General features: G+C 43.1%; 3 protein-coding genes across 4 annotated transcripts; 1 reads left to right on the top strand and 2 right to left on the bottom strand.

The window, feature by feature from the left end:
- Positions 1-49: 49 nt before the first annotated feature.
- Positions 50-601, bottom strand: LOC308316897 (large ribosomal subunit protein uL18m-like; the record flags this gene model as incomplete). The annotated part of the gene is made up of 1 exon (XM_080765683.1): positions 50-601. The coding sequence occupies one exon, from the start codon at positions 599-601 to the stop codon at positions 50-52; it is 552 nt and encodes a 183-aa protein (XP_080621809.1).
- A 1,510-nt stretch (positions 602-2,111) lies between these two features.
- On the bottom strand, positions 2,112-13,150 carry riox2 (ribosomal oxygenase 2). Its single transcript, XM_080766330.1, has 12 exons — positions 13,077-13,150; positions 12,490-12,617; positions 11,003-11,282; positions 10,370-10,525; positions 9,607-9,726; positions 8,180-8,308; positions 6,707-6,810; positions 6,076-6,178; positions 5,204-5,366; positions 4,711-4,799; positions 4,303-4,404; positions 2,112-3,118 (listed from the first exon to the last, which is right to left on the bottom strand). The coding sequence occupies exons 3-12, from the start codon at positions 11,273-11,275 to the stop codon at positions 2,963-2,965; spliced, it is 1,395 nt and encodes a 464-aa protein (XP_080622456.1). The 5' UTR covers positions 11,276-11,282; positions 12,490-12,617; positions 13,077-13,150; the 3' UTR covers positions 2,112-2,962.
- On the top strand, positions 13,111-20,387 carry LOC308317362 (uncharacterized protein). 2 transcript variants are annotated; one of them, XM_080766326.1, is made up of 9 exons: positions 13,111-13,411; positions 14,223-14,396; positions 14,679-14,742; positions 15,135-15,353; positions 15,577-15,788; positions 16,450-17,360; positions 17,522-17,591; positions 18,173-18,338; positions 19,212-20,387. In XM_080766326.1, the coding sequence occupies exons 1-9, from the start codon at positions 13,264-13,266 to the stop codon at positions 19,381-19,383; spliced, it is 2,136 nt and encodes a 711-aa protein (XP_080622452.1). In that variant the 5' UTR covers positions 13,111-13,263; the 3' UTR covers positions 19,384-20,387. The 2 variants fall into 2 exon arrangements, with proteins under 2 accessions (XP_080622452.1, XP_080622453.1); XM_080766327.1 differs by lacking the exon at positions 13,111-13,411 and having other exon boundaries at positions 14,278-14,396; positions 14,629-14,742.
- The last annotated feature ends 2,049 nt before the right edge of the window (positions 20,388-22,436 follow it).

Genomic DNA, 22,436 nt, shown 5'->3' with positions numbered 1-22,436 from the left:
CACCGGTACCGCCGGTGGTCCGTGAAAGTTTAAGAGAGAAAACGTCAATTCAAGTTCCAACATATTTTATTCTGGGTTCACTGAGTGTGACACCGCCGTCTTTCATGGCTTTCCTAAACGACTGAACGGCATCCGAGCGGTACTGCCAGGGGATGCACCTGTAGACCATTCTCGTGATGCCCGCCTGCTGGCAGCGCTGTGCCAGGACCTCGCCCACCGCCAGGCATGCTGCCACACAGCGCGTAGACGCCAGCTGCTGCTTCACAGCCCACTCCCTGGTGGAGGCGAGCAGCACCGGGTCCGGACGGGCAGCGGAGAACACCGCCGCCGTCACATGATGCTGGGTCCGAGAAAACACCAGCCTGTGGTAGAATTCTCTGTGGGGCCAGGTGGTCATCCATCCTCTGTCCTTCACGGCCAGAGCCATCTGCTCCAGGTTGCGGGGGTTTCTGTTGACGAAGGTGGGCTTGACAGCCTCCTCTTCCTCAGCGCTCGCTCTGGGTCTGGGCTGCGAGGTGGCCGCACTCAACCAGCGAGCCGGCTTCAAAGCTGGCTTTGAACTTCGACACAGCGGCCACAAATGATGATTACCTCCCACCATCTCTCTGTTCTCTTTTCACATATGGCCCTGGTTTGTTGTGCAGAAGGTTATCCTCTCTCGGGTATTGAGTTTTGTTTTGCTCACGTCCATATATGGAGTACTAACGTCAGTCATGCCCAAATTTGGAGTCCACGATGGTTATCGCCATACATTCCAGTTCCAGGTGGTCAGCCCAAATATGGAGTCAGTGATGTGGCTCGACTCACAGTGGTAAGTTGGTAACCATAACAACTGACTTGCAAAAATCATAAAACATCAAATTTGCAGTTGTCGATCACACTCGTGTGAAGTGAGGGGTTCCCACTGTGGCTGCCACATGACGTCACTAGTGCAGTGCAGTGTTTTTGGGGGGGCACATTAAAAGTCCTTACACTTACTTGGCTGCCACATGAGTCATTTCTGACCCAAAAAAATGGCCAGCTTGGTACTTATATAGAGCTATAGTGTAGATTCTGTCCTAACATTAAATGCCATTGACGATGAATGGAGAATTTACGTCATATGTGTCTGAGCAAATCGGCTATTTTGTCCCAATATGAATATTAAATGCCATTGATAATGAAGCAATAGACAATTAGAGCAAATAGACATGTTTGACAAAAGTCTCTGACACAAACACAGATATGGTATAATGTATATATTGGATCTCATTTCTCTTGGTGATCAATTCAAAGTGTGGATTTATCACAAGTGCATCGGGGCGCTGTGTAGTGGGAAAAACGACAAGCGGGGAGAGACAAGCAGAGAGAAACAAGGAGACAGAGAGAATGGACACGAAGATTCAGTTGGCTAAGCAAAGAAAAGTAGGATGGATGAAATCAAAGAGGGGATGGGAGCGATATCATTTGCCGAAAAAGGAACGCAGGGAGACGGAGAACCTGGCTACATTTGAGAAAACGGACACAAAAGATATCTCTTGATAGGAAAAGTGTAGAAATAGGTTGTGATAAGAATTTACATGCGGAAGGGAATATCATTGATGAAACTTTGATATTATAGGTAGGACAATTGAGAAGTTAGAATTATCTAACAAAGAGGATGCAGTCTAAAGCCCTAACCACACCAAAGGGTCACAATGCAACTCCTTGGGTCCAAACGGTTGCAAGGAGTTGCATGTTGACCCTTGGGTACACAGCACAATACACTGGCCAAAAGTAGGTCCTTGAGATATATATATATATATAGTGACATTGTCACTATTTTCCAAATATAAGTAAAGCAAAAAAACTATGACTAAATATAAATACACTGCCAATGTTGGGGACAGGGACTAGTGGACAAGAGATCCAGAAGAACTAAAAGACAAGTCATTTTATGCTTGGCTGTGTGTCGGCTAGTTTCAAATAGTCAATGCATATATAGGTTTAAAATGCTCATGTGGCCTATAATAGTCGCTTCTTTTCGGCTTGTTTTCTCTCTCAAAATCTGGCAGCAACATCCTAAGACATGTCGGTGCTGGAACACATCACTCACATGTACTGGTGTAGTTCCCTTTATTGTGACAGTAGGTTTACTTACAGCAGTGCTTCTCAAACATGTTAGGCTCAGGTCACTCCTCTAAATAACCTGTTCATCCACGGCACCGTCGGTACGGTCGGCACGCCTGAATTAGTTTCTTTATATCACCTTACATTTGATTTATGTCATATTATGGCACGTGTCAATCTTTCCCCCTAAGTCCAATCTCTATCTCTAAAATAATGCTCAACTCCACTACAGTATATCTGGTTGCATTGTCCTGCAAACGGATCTGTTCAAGGTGTTACAGTACTGACAAGAGAGATATTTCCTCCATAAGAAATACTTAATTGAGACACCTCAATTGATATTCATAAGGCCGGCAACATTTGATACAATAGACAGGCTCTATGCATAGCAGCCATATTTGCCTTCCTTCCTTCACTGGTCTCACCCATGTTTACTTGTTTTTGTATTGTATGTTTTTGTATGGATAGTTTTATTACCACTTTTAAGAGCCTGCTCAGGGACTGCAGATGAAAATGACCTTCTGGCTAACTCTGGCTCATTTACATGGATTTGAAAAATGTTGATTAATGTGCATTGACCAAGTAAAAAAATGTTGGCTCACTGGAAACACTCTGCCGTGTACAAATAGAACTAAATAGACCCGTAAGACATTTGGTTCCATTTGTACACTCTCAGAGTTATGGGGGTCTTGGGAAAAAGAATAATAATAATAATAATAATTGGTAACACCTGTGAAGGAAGTATGGAAGCATGTATGGCTACGTATGCATAGAGCCCCTTTGCTATCTCTGGGAACCCAATCTACACACACAGCGTTTATTTAACTCTGAGAGTGTACAATCTCAGAGTCACAGACCCAGACAATCAGTATAGCTAGCAGACCTCCAGTAGACACTCTGTCCAGAGGGACAGCAGCAGGTTGAGTTTGTCCTGCTCAGAGTGCAGTTCCAGCTTCGCCACAGGGAGGCGCTCTTCTGCCTCATGGAGTTGTCTGATGGCCTGTAGGTGTGACAGAGGGAAGCGCAGGCCCTGAGGAGAGTAAATAGTAGTGGTTAAAGTTATACTGTAAAGTCATTTTTTTTCACAAAAAAGATTCCAACAAAAATGTATTTCTATAAACACATTTTTATTTGAGAGTGCCTGCTCCCTGACACCAGAAATGATGTATAGCGGCCAGGAGTCATTAGATCAGGGCTGGACAAATTCCACCCACCATTTTTTAAATGGACAGTTTCGATCCCCCCACTTTACCATTTGAAAATGTGTGTATCTGTAATCTGCTTGCATGGTTTCCTCCGCCATTGGTGTATGAATGGGTGAATGTAATGCACTTTCCCATATCAAATCCCTGTCACAAAATATTTTCAGATATTGATCAGCGGATTTAAACATTAGGAAGGAAGCAAACATAACTACACTTTAGAAACAGTAGTGTTCGTTAGACGTTAGTATGGACCAGTGGTTCTCAAACTGTGGGTAGGGACGACCAGAGGGGTCCCCAAATTATTTAGGGTGATGCCCAAATGATTAGACTGCCAAGACTGCCATAGACGTCCTATGGTCATTTCAGTGGTCAATGATAGATTGCGCGCTTCGTCAATGTATGAATGATACTAGGTTGCTAGGCGACCAAAACAACAGGACATGAACCCGGAAGTGAAGGTTTCTTCATCCGCAAGCCCCCAGTAAGGCTATCCAACGTTGAAGCTGCCACTACTTACTGGCGAAAAGTGTAACTGCAGCACTTGCATGCAGGTGGACGGACGTTCATTCCACTCGCTCGTGCCATTGAGTTATAATGGTACTTCCGGCAGTCTCCCGGGTGCTTCACAACACCACTGAGCAACTTCCCCTGAAATGAATAGCTTGGGGCCGGCGCTGTAGCTCCGGTCCTCACTCAATCCTTTTATAGCTACCTCTATGGTCGTCCGCCTCCACGTCATCAGATTTAAAAAAAAATAGATTCATCTCGGATTAATTTCCCAGATTGTGATTTTGGTCAAAAAAAAGCTTTCAACTAAAGAACCGATGATTGTGGTTACAAAATTAATGTAAGTTTGAGAACAACTGGTATCACGCTCAACATAGCCCAATGCACCGATTCGAACGGGCAGCTACTTTACCACGACACCACCCGAGTACTCCTGAGCTTTAACTTTCTAACCAGAAAACAAACGTTAACATTTATTTTCTACAAACGCAGTAGCTTTTACCTGAGAAACGGACTCATCCTGCACGCCATCACCCATCATGTGACACTCCCTGAGGTTCCTCAATGAATGCAATACATACACCACCAGCACTGTGGCCTCATCCTGCTCGCGCGCGCGCGCACACACACACACACACACACACACACACACACACACACACACACACACACACACACACACACGAAAGAGCATTTAAACTGTGTGCATTCATTTACTACATTACAATTATAGATCTAGAAAACAGCAAGACAAGAACACAACTTGTCTAAGTGCGACGCATTGTGTGAGCTTGTAGATCGGCAATTTTCAGCAAAGATGTTTATTAATGTAGAGAGAAAACAGGGGCCCTGAGGGAGGGACTGGTATATTGTGAATGTATGTTGGTAAGTTGGCAACATTTATACTCACCGTTCTGTCTTGGCTGGGTTCTACTGATATAACCATGTGATCTTTGAACCTCAAGCGCACACTGTCCTCTAGTGCAGGAATCTTCCCATCTGCGCGCACACGCACACACACACACACACACACACACACACTGGTGGGTCGTAAGGATATCACAAGTAGCAAAACATTCAAATAATGTCATCGTATTGCTTTGTTTAAAAGCTTGAAACCATTCTGATAGTAATAAATAGGAGCTAATTAAAGTAGCATATACCACGGTAGTAGGCCCTCTTAATACAGAACATCATAATGTTTTTCTTTTTTCATAAAACATTCAACTTCCTTGGCACCCAGACAGTGCCCACTTAGGAGACCAAGAACTTGTGTACAATGTCGCCTCTAGTGGCTCCAATTGGGATGGTGCCATTTCATAAATTAATCGTCTTTGATAGAACCTATTGTGACAAGCCTAGCTGTGATATGATGTCATATATGTTATAAGTGTCATACGTACATGGTGTGATGTCGGTGTCATTATACGGAGGCAGTCTGTTGGTGACAAAGTCTCTCTTCATGTCGTTGGACCTCAGATCCTGCTGCCCTGCGTCCAGTTCATCTGCTGCACGTCTAAGGAAGGAGGACAGGGACCTGCGAGTGTCACCGCTGTCACCCCTGCTCTGCGCGTGCACACACACACACACACACACACACACACACACACACACACACACACACACACACAAAATGTACTGAATAGCAGCAGCACTCCACTGAGTCCACTCTACAGCTCCGTCCTCGATGCGAAGCAGAAAGCGTGGAAGTCCGTGGTCAGACAATGGTCTGCCACCAACCCCATGTGAAACCCAAGTGTATATTCATATAGGCAATGCCACTTGCTGCACTTGTTTATCTGTTGGATTTGGATATTAAGTACCATTTGATTAAAAAAAAAAAAAAAACAGTGAGTGTCTCAGCCCTGCGGTCGCTCTTGCCTTATTATCATTGTTTTACTGACCCCACTTTGACAAGCAGTGTCAAAGTAAAAAAAAGTCCTACGATTTGTCACACACGTTACCGCAGTGAAATTTGTTTTCCGCATTTGTCCCATCTCTTGGAGCGGTTGAGCTGCAGCCAAGGAGCGGTGAGCTGCAGCCGTGCCGCGCTCGGGAATAATTTTGATTAGTAGATTTGACCCCCCAATCCAACCCTTTGATGCTGAGTGTCAAGCAGGGAGGCATTGGGTCCCATTTTTACAGTCTTTGGTATGACCCGGCCGGGGATCGAACCCCTACCTCCCAGTTTCAGGGCAGACACTCTAACCACAAGGCCACTGAGCTGGTTATAAGCCAAGCCTGTATCCTTGTGCCAGAGGAGGCAGGGTCTCACCAGTAAGAGTCTTGGGGGCATGCCCCGTCGCATGCTGACCTCCCTTTTCATCATGTCAAACATCACGGTGGGAAACACATCCAACAGTAGATCACCCAAACACCTGAGGAGAGAGAGAGAGAGAGAGAGAGAGAGAGGGGTGGTGGATCAGAGATAAGCATAAAGAAGGCGGACTAACTAAAACTAGAACTGTACCAATATGTAATAATTTAATAACTTTAACCCATTAAAACTTGGAAAGCATCTGTTATTTTAGATTTTAAACCATTATCTTATACTTCGGCTATTCAAAAATAGCAGATATACAAGCTTATACTGTATATCTGAGAGCAACATTAGAGCAAGGGATAGGGATAGGGATGGGAACATTACTGTATATTTAGTAGTTATGCCAATAAATTAATCCCCACAGTAGGGAGGACGTAGGAGTACGTGCAATGACAACCAGTATCATGCACCCTCCCTGCCCGGCTTCCCTCCCCCGAGCAGACCAATAAGTGTTCGCATAGACGGACGACAAATGCGGACGCGCCACGGTGGATTTGAACCCACAACCTCCATGGTGGTGGGCAGGGACTTTTACCACTGTGCCACCTGAGCGGCCACCAAAAGGAAGGACGAGTTAACATACATGTTCTGGTAGGTGCTGAGGGTGAGGTGGGTGGAATGCTCCACTCCCACTGGGGTGTCTGCCTGGTGAATGGTTCCTCTGGGGAAATACAGCAGGTCACCTGCCTATTATGATAAACAAACATACATTCGAGTCATGTTTCTATACTTCAGTTAGCCAAACAGCTTAGCAAAATTGCTAAACCAATCAGGAGAGAGAACTCACAAAAAGGTTATTCTTCGATATATTGTGAGGGTGGTGGTAATAGAGCAGTATCCTGGCTTGGCCATACAACTAATGTATATATGTTTTGTTTTGCACCGGCAGATTTGCGTCTGGCCACTGCAAGGCTAATAGAGCAGGAGTTCCTACCACCAGTATGTGGCCCGGCGCCGGTCTGTGGGACATGTACCACTAGTATGCGAGAAGGCAGCCAGGAATTCCAAGTTTTCCCCTCCCTGAATTAATAACCTTGCATGACCAGGACTTTCCAACAACATGCTACTTCCAGTGCTGCATAACAGTGACAATCACTGTTGAATCCTTCCTATCTTCATCTTAGCCTTCAGCATGTGTTGAGCTGCGTTACTAAGCTGTATTGACGCAATCGCTCTAATGAACACTAAACAGGATTATTTCATTCAAGTTCAACTACCAGGTAAAGAAATGCGTCTATCTGCAGGTTTAACTAAGGTTTTCCACCTGTTCAAAGTCATTTCTGATACAGAGTCACAGACGTTACCATTTAGGTCAATGATATAATATTGTGTAGTGAATTGATATAATCAGCAGGCAGTCATGGACTGCCAGTCAACTTCTGTATTTTGGTATGATTGATACACAGCTCTTATATGACACGATCCAAGATTTCTATCTATGGGGAATTTCTAAAGGGAAAATAATCTGTGACCCAAGGGCATAGCGCCCTCTAGCGGTAGCGATGTCAGACTTCGGTTCTCTATTCACCTTTTTCATATGGCCCATAAGTCTTTGTGTGTGCATAAGTTCCTCTTTCTCTTGCTGTGTTGCCAGTTTTGAAGGGAGACAAGTGACCAGGTCTATATGAAAACAACCACAAATGAAAATAGCTGATTTACAAGCTCACAGCGACACATTGTTGTTGAGAGGTCTGTTATATAAAAACACATTGAGAATAAATCAAAATATGTTTTAAACATTTTTTTTAAAAGGCACAAAATATGTTCAGATGGATGTCTGTGGACAATTACATATTAATCTGGGGTTCCTTGATGTGAAGAAATGTGGAAGCAAGCCCAAATAAGCAACTACTGTACACTTTAGAATCAAGCCCCAAAAAATCAGCAACCAGCAACTACCAATCATTTATTTGCAAGTGACTTTACAGGAAAACAAAAAAAGTCAAAGGTTGCTTATAATTAAGGAGACATGGGAACGCGGCCTGAAGAAAGGAAAGCACACACACACAAGGAGCCCCAGTGCCGTGGCGGGGAAAAACGTGGATATACATCTTACTTTGAGTATGATGTCGTGGGAGGGGCTGCCGATGCGCTCCTCAGGCTCCAGGCTGTACTCCCTGGCCAGGGGAACCGTAGGAGGATACAGACGCCAGTGTTTCTGGCCCTCCAGCTGCAGAATGAACACCTAAAGACACATTTGGAAACACATCACTTCAAACTTCAGTGGTTCTCAAAACCTTTTCATGTCAAGGACCCCCAAAATGATATGGATTTTGGCCGCAGACCTCCATCTCAGAAAATGTTAACCCATTTAGACCTGAGTTAAAAACATTCACTTTGAAAGAATATATATTCAAAGATTTGCGCCACATTTTTACGATTTTTCAAAAATAGTAGACCTACAAGTTCGTAGCACGCTAGCCCTGGTCCAATGCTTACAGCGAGTGACTCTCTCTGACGCCTTGTGGAAGTACCTTCCACAGCCCTCTGGTCATATTTCCACTCCCGTGCGCTGTTTTTCTAATACCAGCAAATAAACAAAACGACGTAACCACTCACCGAAATAAAACCTGCTAGACCTTGGTAAAAGTCTATTCTCGAACCTGGGAAGCGTCTCAGGTCCCCAGTTTCTCTCTAAAATGCACTTTGTGTCATTTTAATAACGCAATGTACCCTGAATTTACCGGGCAGAGTCATTTCTTCTACTATGGCATTTCCGGGTTTTACCCGCGCCGATCTGGCTGGATTCATTTTATTTAATGATTAAAATAGTGCATTTTAGAGAGAAACTGGGGACCTGAGACGCTTCCCAGGTTCGAGAATAGACTTTTACCAAGGTCTAGCAGGCTTTATTTCGGTAAGTGGTTACGTCGTTTTGTTTATTTGCTGGTATTAAAAAAACAGCGCACGGGAGTGGAAATATGACCAGTGGGCTGTGGAAGATACTTCCACAAGGCGTCAGAGAGAGACACTCACTGTAAGCATTGGACCAGGGCTAGTAGCACGCCACTCTGTGGCGCGCTATGAGCTTGAGCTCATATGAGCTATGAGCTCGTAGCACGCCACTCGGTGGCGTGCTACAGCTGTGGACTCGGACCACTTAAATGAAGTGGACTCGGACCCAGACTTTTTTTCCCTCCCTGGAAATAAAAACGTCTGGGTTTCCTACGAGGCTACCTTGCAACTGACATTGGGGATAATGGTTACAAGTAGTTGCCTGGCGAATCATTGTTGCAGTTTAATAATGACTAATAAATGACTATTTATATTTGTATTCAAAGAATAAGCCATACATACAAAGCTAAATTGCAGTTAGGTTACTTTTATTACATTTCACAATACCTACGTCAGATACAAAAAGCTATAATTGAAATTTAATTTGACATATGTGGTTTTCACACAAACATTTTAGGTTGTTTATGAACAACAAAATGCCATTTATACAAATGAACAGCATCTTTTATTTTATTGGGAACACTGTACCTCTACGTCATCGTAGTGGGAAGGCAGCCCCTGGGATTCCTGGGGTGTGATGTATACATTGGAGCCGACTAGAGAGCCAAAGAAACATTCCAACATCTCCTGAATCCTCCACAAGTCATCCTGAGAAAGACATGGAGACAATACTATTAAGATTAAGGTATACATTTTAATGTTGTATTGTTGAATTTGTTGTATGCTGTATTGTACTATGATGAAAACTAGTAGATATAGGAAATATTTCTATGTCTTTTTAGTTCTGTCTGGCTTTAAGACTGGAGCAGAGGGCACAACGTCATCTTGAACTATAATAATTTTATTAAACATGCAGGCTGAATAAAAACCTTGTATAAAAGGTGGTTTAAATAAATAACACACGTGTGAATTGTGGACCGGTCAGTCAAATTTGAGTGGCTTTTGTCAGTGTAGCTGCTCATTTGGGCTCACTTCCTAACAAGTTTGTTCTCAAAAGGTTGCATGTCATTGATTGAAGTATATATTAACAGAATGGGTACATTTCACATGAAAGCACAACTCAAGGACCTCCACATTCATTTAACATTTGTGACAACCACATTTTGTACATTTGTTTACAACTTTTTTTTATATAGCAGATCTACAAGCTCACAGCGCGTGCGAGTCGCGACACGTTGTGAGCTTGTAGAACTGATGAATATGATGCGTTAAACTAGTCCCTTTTTTGGGCTTGCTTACATAGACATGGTTGTTCGTTTCTTTTGCTAAATCGGACAACACTGGTTATCACCTTGAATCTTTGTGGCTGATGGAACTGGATGGTGGCTTTCTTCTGAACAAAGTCCTTGTTGAGAACGTTGTATTTGACTCTGCCCTCCTTGTTCAGAGTCTTCTTCTTGCCCTGAACACAGCGACACACGTTCAGGTCTCTGGCATATTCCAAGCCCTGGGGATAGGGTTCAAACATCAAGTTGATTAATAAAACAATAAATGATAATCATTTTTGTATTTTATTTTTTTGGGGGGGGTGGAGGGTACATTTAATGTAGCCTTTTTTTTCTCAATGCAAACATGTATTATATTGTTCACGTTGATTCGTTGACATAATGAAAAATAAAACAAATAATGAAGTAAACAAAATGCTTTTCCCTTAATCAATTAATCAAAATTATTTATGCTTGCTTTTTTCCCGCTTTTTCCTAAAACGTTCGTCCTACTCCTCCCGGCCAACACTCAGCCCGTAGGAATATATGAAGTGACAAGTATCCCCCTCCCCACCTTTATGTAAACGCTCGACAAAGTCGGTGCACCCTGACGGTTTCGAACCCACAACCTCCGCCACCCGAGCACCCATCGATCAATCAAAAAAGTTAGCAATAATATAATCGCAGAGAAGAAGATAATGGACGGTTGGCAGGCCTACCTCGGAACACAGGCCCTTCAGGTCAGACAGCTGGAACAGGGACTGGTAGTACGAGGCTGTAGAAGGATCAGACCTGTGCAGATGGAGGGGCTTTTTCTCCCAGTACTCCTGGAAGAACTGCTCCAGCTCCATGGGGGCGATGAGGCTTTGGAACAGGCTGCGAGGCGTGTCAAAGCACAACGGAGGAGAGCCTCTCCTCTGTTTAGCCTCAACGCCTGCGGCCTCAGCCTCCTCGACAGGACGTTTGGCGGCAGCTTTCCCTTCCTTTGACATTTTCAATCTGGGGAAAAGATTAGTGGTGGTGAACTGGTGGATTGTCATGCAAATAATTGCTAGTTAGCGATTTAATTTGGTTTCTGTCGTTGAACACTGGAACATGTGAATAGAAATTACCTGGCTTTTAGGATTTTAAGTTGCACAGGTGCCGTTATGACAAATAACCGAAATACTAATCCGCCGTAGATGTTATGAGCTACTTTCTGTCAAGAAATCCTGTGCAGACCTGATTATTTCCAAGTGTTTTTGAGTGGTGCAACCACTCCAAGGAACAGCAATGTCCGTGTGTTGGTTCATCTATGTGTCTGCCTATGTATGTGACGTTAATGAGCACCAGTCTGACTATTAGTACCAGTAGGGTGCTGTTCTGCACGTGCTGCACTGTTGCCTGCTAATGAGAGAGAGGGGGGGGGGGGGGGGGAGTTGCAATACTCAGTTCACACAGGTGTGATTTTTTAATTAGAAGCGCTCGTTTTCAAAGAAAGCAACATCCTATTTCCAATGATTTCCAAACTCTTCCAAACACTTTTTATGTATTGACAGAAAAAGTAGCTCATAACATGTCTACGGTGGATTCTTATGAAACAAAACCTTTGCAGATAGAAAGAGCATAATTCAAGCTTTCCATACAGGTGAATGATGAGTTTAACGTTGGTTAATACAATCAGATAGGACTTTTCTGTTTAGATGTATGGGCTGTCAGGAGTTGATATTGCAACTCTAGATTCCAGATATTAAAGATATGATCTAAGAGTTGCTTGTGTATAATTGGATCCATTCGAAGACATAGCCTATGTTATTATTTTCATTTCCTGAAAAGTAAAAGTTTTGGACATGCAGGCTTTTCACATGACAGGTGATATGCATATAGGGAACACCATTGTATTTGATTGTACTGTATTCTGAGATGTCTTCCAAAATAATAGGATCAGCTGCTGCATGGGATCTAACCTTATATATCAACACAGTCTGATCAGGCCAGGGTTAAATAAAGACACGGCTTATTATTAAACAGTGAAAACCACAAAAGCCCTAACAAATATCAACCTCAAATAAAAATTACATCACTAGCATCTTATTCCATAACAGTATTTTCACACGTTTTTGTAGGACAGTTCAGATTGAGACTTAATCTCATAACAGTAACATGCAATTTACACCTTAACAGTTAACAAGGACAACTTTAAACGTTTAAAACAGATCAAACTCACCAGGTTTTTTCCCTTAGACGAGCTTCCTTAGTTCCTTCACACCCACGTGAGTGTGAGTTGTGTGCTAGACGTTAATCAGTCCGACAGGAAACGTGAGGCGGCCAAAGCAACGAGAACATCTTCTGCATCTTCAAACAACATGTAAAGAAAGACTTTAAATTCCATATGTTAAGCCATCAAATTAAAGTTATGACGCGGGTGATACAACTGCCATGTCACGATTTATATTTAAAAGAACAGCACGAATATAATGTAAACAATGTGTACACGCCACGGAAAACCGACAACATTCACTGCAACACCGACAGAAAAATCACTGATGTAATGACCTAAAGAGGACACCAGATGGCGGCGTTGTATTTATTTCTAAACCCAGTTATTTATAACCAATCTCCTAATACAATTGTGGCTATTATAATGTCTCAGCAGAACCGGGTCGCCGCCGGGGTGAGAGTTGGAACTCTCCACCTACGGACACAATATTCGCAATAATCCAGTAAAAGTAAAAAGTACCTCAACATTGTACGCGCATAATTAGCTGTACACACCTTCACCAGCAGGGGGCGGTAGACAAGACACCAACTCACCGCCACGTTCAGTCTTGACAAGCAGAAGTCGTTGACTTGTAGGGAATGTCCGTTCACTTCACATTGTTATTGTAAACACAGCACGGAGACTCAGAGAGAGCTGCCGACTGCCGTTAAGTTTATCGTTAGAGACTTGAGTCATATAGTTCCACTTTAGAATAGGATTATAAACACAGAGCTCTCCAACATGACTGCTTTACTACAAACACTGAAGTCCCTGATAGAGCAGCGGCTGAATGTAGTAGCCAAGGACATCTTTATGGACGTGGAGAGGATCATCACAGAGCTAGAGGACTCCACAAAACAACACACACTACTGCAGATACACCCAGCAGGTTGGTACGCTGAGCAGAGCCACTCACTCTCGGGCACTCACTCGCTCACTCCAGCATGGTGGTGTTATTTCGGTGAAATAAGAAATTTGGTGACCTGCTGAAATTTGTGACAACTGACAATCGTGTAGAGTAGACAATCACATAATGCCAGTGTCCGAATGTAAATCGTTGCGGTTTGTTTATTAGCAAAGTTCAACCTATTCAGGCCACGTATTTAAAAACCTCCACGTAAATTGTGTGAAGTCCACAAGATGGTCACCAATGTCACCAAAGTCCGCCATGATGCTGGAGTGCGCGAGCGAGTGTGGACTGTGGGTGAGCGAGTCACAGTGGCCGAGATTTTGGGTATTGGAGTGTCCAGGGTCCTTGAGGGGGTTCCAGGTGCCCTAGCTCAAAATGATGGAGAGTTGGTGTAACCAAATGGACCCTTGTAGATATTTAACCATTTGGAGTCCATTTGGTTTCATTTTACGCTCTGAAGTTAAATTATTGTTTAACATCTGCATTACAAATATTTTGTATTTCAATCAAAGTTTGCCTGTTTTGCCTCTCCTAATTGTACCTATTGTTTATAATGGGTTGAATCTAGAGTTGCAATACACTCCATTGACAACTCCTGCTTGTATTAAACCTTAAACTCACACATTGCACAATGCATTAATAAAAACGAGTGCTTCCCAACTCCAATACTCAGAAAAGCTTTCACTTGCACAGAATTTCTAGACAGAATGCATCTATTCTGGACAGAATTGCATCCATCATTATGGATGCAATATATTTTTTGAAACAAAGTGCTCTCTCCTATTTGTAGATCTCCCATTTCTATCGGTGTGTAAAGCGGAGGAACCGGAACCTCCACATGAGGAACCAGAGCCTCCACAGATGAAACGGGAGGAACACGAGGAGCTACTTCTAAGACCAGAGGAGGCTGATGGGTTAACGCTGACATTATCCCACTGGAACCAGAACCTTGACACTCTCTCAGGTAAAAAAAAACAAAAAAACGACCCACATGCTGAGCGGTTTTGCTCATTCCACGAATACACCATCCGTGCAAGTGATACCTCGTTTTAAAGACTAATCAAGCTTTCCAACGTTATAAAATTCAATACAAATTGGTATTATCGAAGGGGAGTAATATTCAACAGAAATAAAGTTTCCGAACTTAAAAAAAAAAAAAGGTTTATGTTTATATATGTTCTTTTTTTGGGTAAAAGGTTACATTTTGCAGCTTTATTTTTGTTGATTTTGTTCATCTGCCTGCCAGTGTCTGTCAGCCCAAAGACTTTATCACACAACAACGTGCACTGGTCCTCCAAGTCACCGATTGAGTAAGTCACCATTTTTATTATACTTGAAATAAATGGGCCATTTCACCCATGTCTTCATATAATTGGTCCTCACTAATGCTCATTATAAGATGTCACCATTATTTCATTGAATTTTTGTATTAAAGGGAGAACAATTACTTGTATTATAGCTTTCCATGAATAGAAGGGGACAGACTTGTGTATAGAGGACTACAGTTATAGGATAGAAGAAACCGTTGCCCCTCTTAGATTTCAGCCAGGCAGCACTGTTGCGGCACATGCATTTACTGTTAAAAAACATAATGTTAAGTTCATTTTAATTCACAATGCTACTTCTGTCTAGAGTATTACTACGCTTGGCTCAACTGTGATCTCACTCCACCACGCCCTTTCCCCATTTCTAATTTCTATAGGATGCTGGAAGTCAGTAATGTGATCCGGGCCAGAGTCCTCTCTGCACTTCCCAGTCTCCCTGTCGAGGTGCTGGGCCGTGTTGTGGAGTGGCTGATAGATCAGGGAGCATTGACGGCGGAAGATCTGCGCTATGTGACGGTGGAAGACCTCGAAGGGCTCATGACACCCATTCAGTGCAGAAAACTTCTGAAGACCATGAGCCACCCTGACAATGACAAGTACTTGTAACTTTGAGGGCATTACATTAAGTTTGACATGGTTCCACAACATTGTGAAAATAGCCAAACTACCGTCTCACAATGCCTTGCACTGCGAGGCGTTGTCAGCTAAGTTCATTCAAGGACTTCATTCTAGACTGCTACTGCTGTCTAGAGTATTACTATGCTTGGCTCGACTGTGATCTCACACCTCCACACTCTTTTCCATTTCTAATTTCTATAGGATGCTGGAAGCCAGTTATGTGATCCGGACCAGAGTCCTCTCTGCACTTCCCAGTCTTCCTGTAGAAGTGCTGGGCCGTGTGGTGGAGAGGCTGATGGAGCACGGAGCAGAGACTGAGGAAGACCTGCGCTATGTAACGGAGGAAGACTTCGAAGGGCTCATGATGACACCCATTCAGTGCAGAAAACTTCAGAATGCCTTGAAACGCGCAGGTAATTAATTTGTAACACGTCATTGTTTTCCGCCCGCCCGCTCATTAGTCCGACCATTAATAACCCTAACTGCAAGCAGAAGCCATGGGGTGAGTCAGCCACGTAGTCGGACTAATGTCCGACTACGTCCTCATATAATTAAGGTTTTAGATTTCAGTGAGCACACAGTATCCTGTTGCAAAATGTGGCAATAGTAAACCGATGGTATGCATATAACAAAGAGCACTAGGTTTGTCTAGATAGGCCTATAATGCTGAATGCACTGTTCATTTCTGTGAATAAATTATTGATGAAAAATGACTACCTTTTTTCGCTGACATAAACTATATAAAAACCAAGCTATGATGACTAAAACTATGACTAAATATATCGTCAATTTTGTCAACAAATAAAAACTAGACAAAAATGTTTGGGAGGGATTTGTGGACAAGCGATCCAGTAGAACTAAGACATGTCATTTTATGTTTGGTTGTGTGTAGTTGTAGTGCTCCGAAAATAGCAGATTGACAAGCTGAGATTGGCTTGTAGATTGTCTATTTTCCACACAAATACAGTACATGTAGTTTAGGGATAAGGGATAAGGGTGGCGCAAGATGGAGCCCTATGACTAAAACCAAAAATTGCTGTCAAAATTAACACTGGCTGACTTTCTCCATTCTAGAGCCTGAGTCGATGTCTGCCCCACCAAGGCAGATGTATTCATGTGTGCCACTGGACCAAAGCGCTTCAGTTTCAACAAGCAGTCCCACGTCCTCTCCGCCGGCATCGCTCACACGCTGGCCTGAGAATTTCAAAGTAAACTGGGACAAACTGCCCCCCAGTCTACTCACAGCCCTCCGGAATGGAAAAAGGCCTTCGCCGGTAGACAGGCGGCACATGGTCCGTGTGATCGTCAACGACATGCAAAGAATCGCTGTGAATCCACGCAGAGCTGAGTGTATCGTCGTCATAAGGAACATTGTGGACCAGTATCCCCAGTCGTTTGCTCACGATTCTCTTCTATCTCAAATGAAGGCGCGCGTAGATCACGTGAACAGAAAGAACCCTCTTGCTCGTCACAGAACACGGAGAAATCGGGCTAAACCACCAGGCGGACCTCCAGACACTTACGGCTGCACACAGTGGCAACCCGAGCTTCCACCTGATGAGGAGACGAAAGAATCTCTGGAAGATAAGAGACGAACGCTGACAGATCTCTTTTCCTTGGGTATGGAAAGTACGGATGTGTCAAAGCTGATGGAAACGACATATTCCTTGCAGCGCCAAATGATAAACGCCGATCCAGCGCCACGTCTAAACGATGTGAAGCAGCGATGGCCAAATTTGTTTTCCCCGAGGAGCATGTGCGCTCATTTCGAACGGCTGACGGACGTTCCGATTCTCCGAGAGATCGGGGCTTTTCTCGAAGAGCGTGGCAGGATCATCATGGAGTTCTTCATACGAAACCCTACCAATGATGCTGTAAAGGCTGTTCTCCACAGGACGGAGTGCAGTGTGACTGCCGCAAACATCCTGCAGCTTTTAATGGCACACTTCGAGGAGCCACTGGATGCCCTCGTTATCCAAACAGATGTACGATTTGTACCTTTTGTTACAGTGTCTGATTTAAACTGTATTAGCATAGTTAGACTTCTTTCATTAAATTAACTTAATTCAATTTTTTTATTAGCATTGTAGTTCATTGTCAGCCACCATGCATCTGGAAGGTTTAACGTGCTTTTTCTTTTTTTAAGGAGTCTGCTTCCCCAGCCTTTGTGCAGTCGACTGTCCCACTTGCTGACACCCCACGTTTGATTGTGGCGGGTGAGTATACAATGCTCAATGAGAATAACATGGGACAGCTGCACTCCTTGTTTACAACGTGGCTAAGACTACAAATTAGACAAAGGGCCTATATTACAACCATATAGCATTTCTAAGAAACCTAAAAGAAAGTTGGCAGGGATAGATGCATTTTCTAATATCTATCAATGCAAAACTATGGAAACCAAATCAAATGACCGTATTGTCCCGTATATAAGATGACCCCCATTCCTCAAGACTCATTGGAGAATGGGCTCTATGCACACAGAATAACTTCCTAATTTCGAGCCCCTTCCCTACTTCCTACCGATGTTACTAATTAAGAGTGGTTCTCAAACATTTTAATTTCAAGGACCCCCATAACATAACGTACAAATGGAACCAAATAAAATACGTGTCCATTTGGTTGCATTTGTGCACTCTCAGAGTTTCAGACCGGTACGCGGCCATTTGGTCAAACATAATTCGACTCAAATTTAATGTAACAGATTTTCATACTTTGTCATACAACCATAAACAATCTGAAGAGATTGATTCCATTTTGTTTCTTTCTTTGTTTCTTGCTTTCTTTCTTTCGTCAGGTCCAATGAATGAGTCAAACCAGCGATGGATGATGAGCATACAAAAGCAGGTGTTGTGTGAGGGAGAGTCGTTTCTGGTTGGACTCGCTGTGCTGTTCTCCTCGTACTACAACTTCAACCTCCAGTATCAGCATGACGCAGCGTGCACACTGGAATTCATTCAGAGGTGCGAGGTTGTTCCACACACAGACCCCTTTTCCACCGGTTGGTTCCCAATGGGAACCGGTTCAGTTCTTTTTGGTTTTTAGTCCATGAGCCAGAGCTCCAAAATTGTTGGGCAAACTAGACTTATATTAAATTGTTTATATGATCAATACGTACATTAATACATGATAACCCTTCCACAGTTTTTTCATATTTTCGATTATTTTGCATATTTTCCTACATAATGCCTCATTTGCATATTTAAAAAATATTATTATTATTATTTAAAATGTGTAATACAATAAATCATTGTCTTCGTGCAAGTACTCAATTGGGGAAGTTTCATGGTGATAACAATCTAATATAGGTATGGTTTTGCAACTCAATTCATAATTAACGTTCCAATTTTGGAGCTCTGGCTCATGGACTAAAAAACCAAAAAGAACTGAACCGGTTCCCATTGGGAACCAACTGGTGGAAAAGGGGCCACAGAGACATGCATGACGCAGTGTGCACACTGGAATTCATTCACATTTAGGAGCTTTGTACTACACTGTTTACCAAGTGCGTCGGGACCCAATTGTTTTTGTATTTTTAGGAGAAAAAACGAAATCGAAGAAATTCCCGAATCCCTAAAAAAAGAAGAAAAACTAAAGTAGTGAAAATAGCTGATCTACAAGCACACAATGCGTCGCCACAAAACAATTATAATATAATATAATTATGCTAAATGCCTAGATTGGTACGATTGTCACATTTCACTTCATGTGAAATGTGACAATCATTATGGTTCAATATTCTCCACCACTACATTGCACCTTGCTTGATATTTTGCATTTGTAAATCGATGGGCCCAAAAAAGAAGAATATCTTTTTGTTCTACATCGTCTTTCAGATGCTGCATTGTTGTCTGGCCTGAGAGGTGCACAAAAGCAAGCCAGGAGATGATGGTGCAAAACAAAACATCGGTGAACCCACATGTCAGCGCACTCATGGAGAAGCTCAGCAACTCAGACCTGTACCCAGGGCTTAAAGTTCTCCGTCCTAGGGACGGATTTCCGTCCTGAGGATTTCGTAGCAGGTCTTGGGATTTTTTTTTTTGCTTCAACCCCTGCCTGCCAGGGTGCTTGAACCACTGTTCTGTTAAAATGCTGCTGTGCATGCTCTTAGAGGAATCTGTTTTCTGTGTTTCTCTCCCCCTCTACTGATTTTCCTGCTGTCCTCAATAAACCTTATGCAGACTTCTTGCCATCTTGCCAAGTTAATGGCAGCGTGGCAAGTTGGCAACTAGCCACAACTAGCCTCGATTTCAGTAAAGCAACGTCCTGCTGCCTCCTGCATTATGTGCAAATTCAACAGGTGGCACGCACTACGCCGGGCCCATTGAGTGATATCCAACGAGCAATTCCAAACTCCAACACTATCATCTGCAAGGAATGTCTTGACAGAAAGTAGTTCATAACATGTCTACAGTGGATTTTTATGAAACACTTTGCACATAGAAAGAGGATAATTTAAGCTTTTTTGTACAGCTGCAATGTTGGTGAGTTTGACATTGTTTAATAGAATCGGATTCTGTTTGGATGTATGGGCTGTTAATGGCAAATTGCGGCAACCTGCCACTAGCAAGATATCCGCGGTCTGCATAAGGTCAATCCCAGGTCCAGCTCATCAGTGAATAATAATAATAATAATAATTCCTCAACTCCGCCTCACCATTCTCAGTGGTCTACCAATCATCTCCATTAACTTCCCCACCATGTTCAGACCATGCTCCTCTGGCTGTGTTCAGACTTACAGGCGTATGTGTCAAAGTCAGGCCTGTTTCATGCACTTCTGTTCAATATTGTTTCTGGGAAACTAGGTCAGAGCTGGGGTACCTTGTACATTTTCATCACATATTTTCTGTTAGGTGTGTGTTAGTGCCACCCTCTGAATTTCTGTTCGTTAGTGTAGTAGGTTTTGTTTAATTTTCTATAGAGAAGTTATTTCCATTTGTTCAAGAGATGGTAGTAGTTGGTTTTATGCTATTTTGATGTGGCACTCACCTGTCATTTTCCCTGCCTTTTGTTCAGACACTTGTTAAATAAAACACTGAATACTGTGTATCCATCAGATTCCTCCATTCTTTCACTGGATATATTATGTTGTCCCTTTAAAACCCTATAGGCCTACCACCAGTTAGGGACATAACTATCAGGGTGCTTGAATCCCACCCGGTTATATTAAGGTCTCCACACACCGGGCGCGAATTCGGATTTCTCATCTGCATTTCTCCATCGGTTTTCCGAAAAACGTGGCCGGTGTGCAACCACCTTTACTGTATGTTAAAAATCCTGCTGTGCGCTCCACGTGCAGCCTGTCAATTCGTGGCCACCCCATCTCAGGCTCTGACAAAGCTATAGAGGGTATGCACGTGACATCATCAGCATACCCGGAACGGAATGCCTACTGAGTGGCAAAGAACTACTTTCTGGCCTTGACAGCCCATACATCCAAACAGAAAAGTCCTATTTGATTGTATCGAATTACTTTAAACAACATTAAATTCACTTTGTCACTCGATCTGCCATTCACTTTATGCATGCGCAATTGCGCATACACTCTATTGCCCTACGTCACTCAGCATGAGCTTTTCGGAAGGGCGGAGAATCATCCGAAAAAGACTAGCTCTATTCACACTTTATTTTTTCAGATTATTTCCCCCTTCTGCTGTTAGTGGGATCATCACAGTAACTACACTTGTTCCGTAGATGGAATGATCCCAGCTGGGACAGGGCTAGGTTCCAGCCCTGACCTGCACCGCTCAATAAATGTAATTCACACTTATTTACGAGCTGGATTATAGACTTTATAGAACATTCCCTCTGAGGTCTAAAATAGCAGTGATTCCATATATTCTAGAGGTTTTTGTGTCTAGAATGTGTTTGTCCTTTACGTCAACTTGAGTCATTGACTGCAAGAATTATTTCAGTCTGTGTCCGTTCCCTGCCAAATGTCCGTTCAGTGAGGTGCCTTATTCAAGGCAAAACAAATACCCCGGGTCTTGAACCGGAAGTTAGTGAACGGCCAAGTGGCCCACTGCTCCTCCTTGTGAATAGGGGGAGGGCTGTTTTACTGAGACAACATGTAGTCCTGGAAGTAGGTGAGCCCAGTGTCCATGACATCATGGAGACCATGGACACTTTGAAATACTAAAATATCTAAAAACACATATTACAAGTACTGTCAAGGTCCACAGGTGTTTGGTGCCCTTAAAGGAGTAGTTCACTCCAAAAATACTTATTTCAAACAATTACACAACCCATGAAACCTTGAATTCATGTTTTTGTTACATTCTTGAGCCAATAGTTTGACCGGCAGAGTCAACCGGTAGGAGAGACTCAAAGAGACTAGTCAAGACTACTGACCGATTATCCGGCCGGTAAAAAATGCAGTTCAAGAACCGATGACCCGGTAAAAAATGCAATAATGTAATCGTTTTCTCTGATATTATCTTTTTTCCTAGACCTCCTGCACTTCCCTGTGTGTAAAGAGGGGGTTTCCCCTGAACTGGAGAGCCTCATTTTGACCCAGGAGAAGCCAGAGCTTCCACGGATTAAAGAGGAACAGGAGGAGCTACCTCAAAGAACAGAAGAGGCTGAAAGGTCAACGGTGACATTGCTATCGGTGACAAGTGAAGATTATTATGAAAATAGACAGACAGAGCCTCTAGCCTGCACAACTACTGGACACATGAAAACGTACTCCGATGTGGAGGACTGTGGATCATCACAACCAAGTAGTGATGGCCAGCTCCTCTCTTATCATTCTGTATTTGACACTGTAGTCAGTGAAGAATGGAAGGAGACAAAGGGAGATCAGTCAGCTGCCAACACACTGAAATCACACAAGACACAACATGTGGAAGGACAAGGATTGGAAGGACTGTCCCGAGACCTAATGTCATCAAAACAAACATTCATGAGTCACACAGGGAAGAAACCTTGTACTTGTACAAATTGTAGCAAACACTTTCATTATTCTAGTTCTTTGAGGGCTCACATGACCCATACAGGGAAAAGGGCCTTTAATTGTACATTATGTGGCAAAGGCTGTGGTCGCGCCAATGGACTGAAAA

The sequence above is a fragment of the Protomyctophum bolini genome, assembly GCF_963924005.1.
Source record: "Protomyctophum bolini genome assembly, chromosome: 6".
Taxonomy (NCBI): domain Eukaryota; kingdom Metazoa; phylum Chordata; class Actinopteri; order Myctophiformes; family Myctophidae; genus Protomyctophum; species Protomyctophum bolini.
This window is presented reverse-complemented; position numbering and strand designations above follow the sequence as displayed.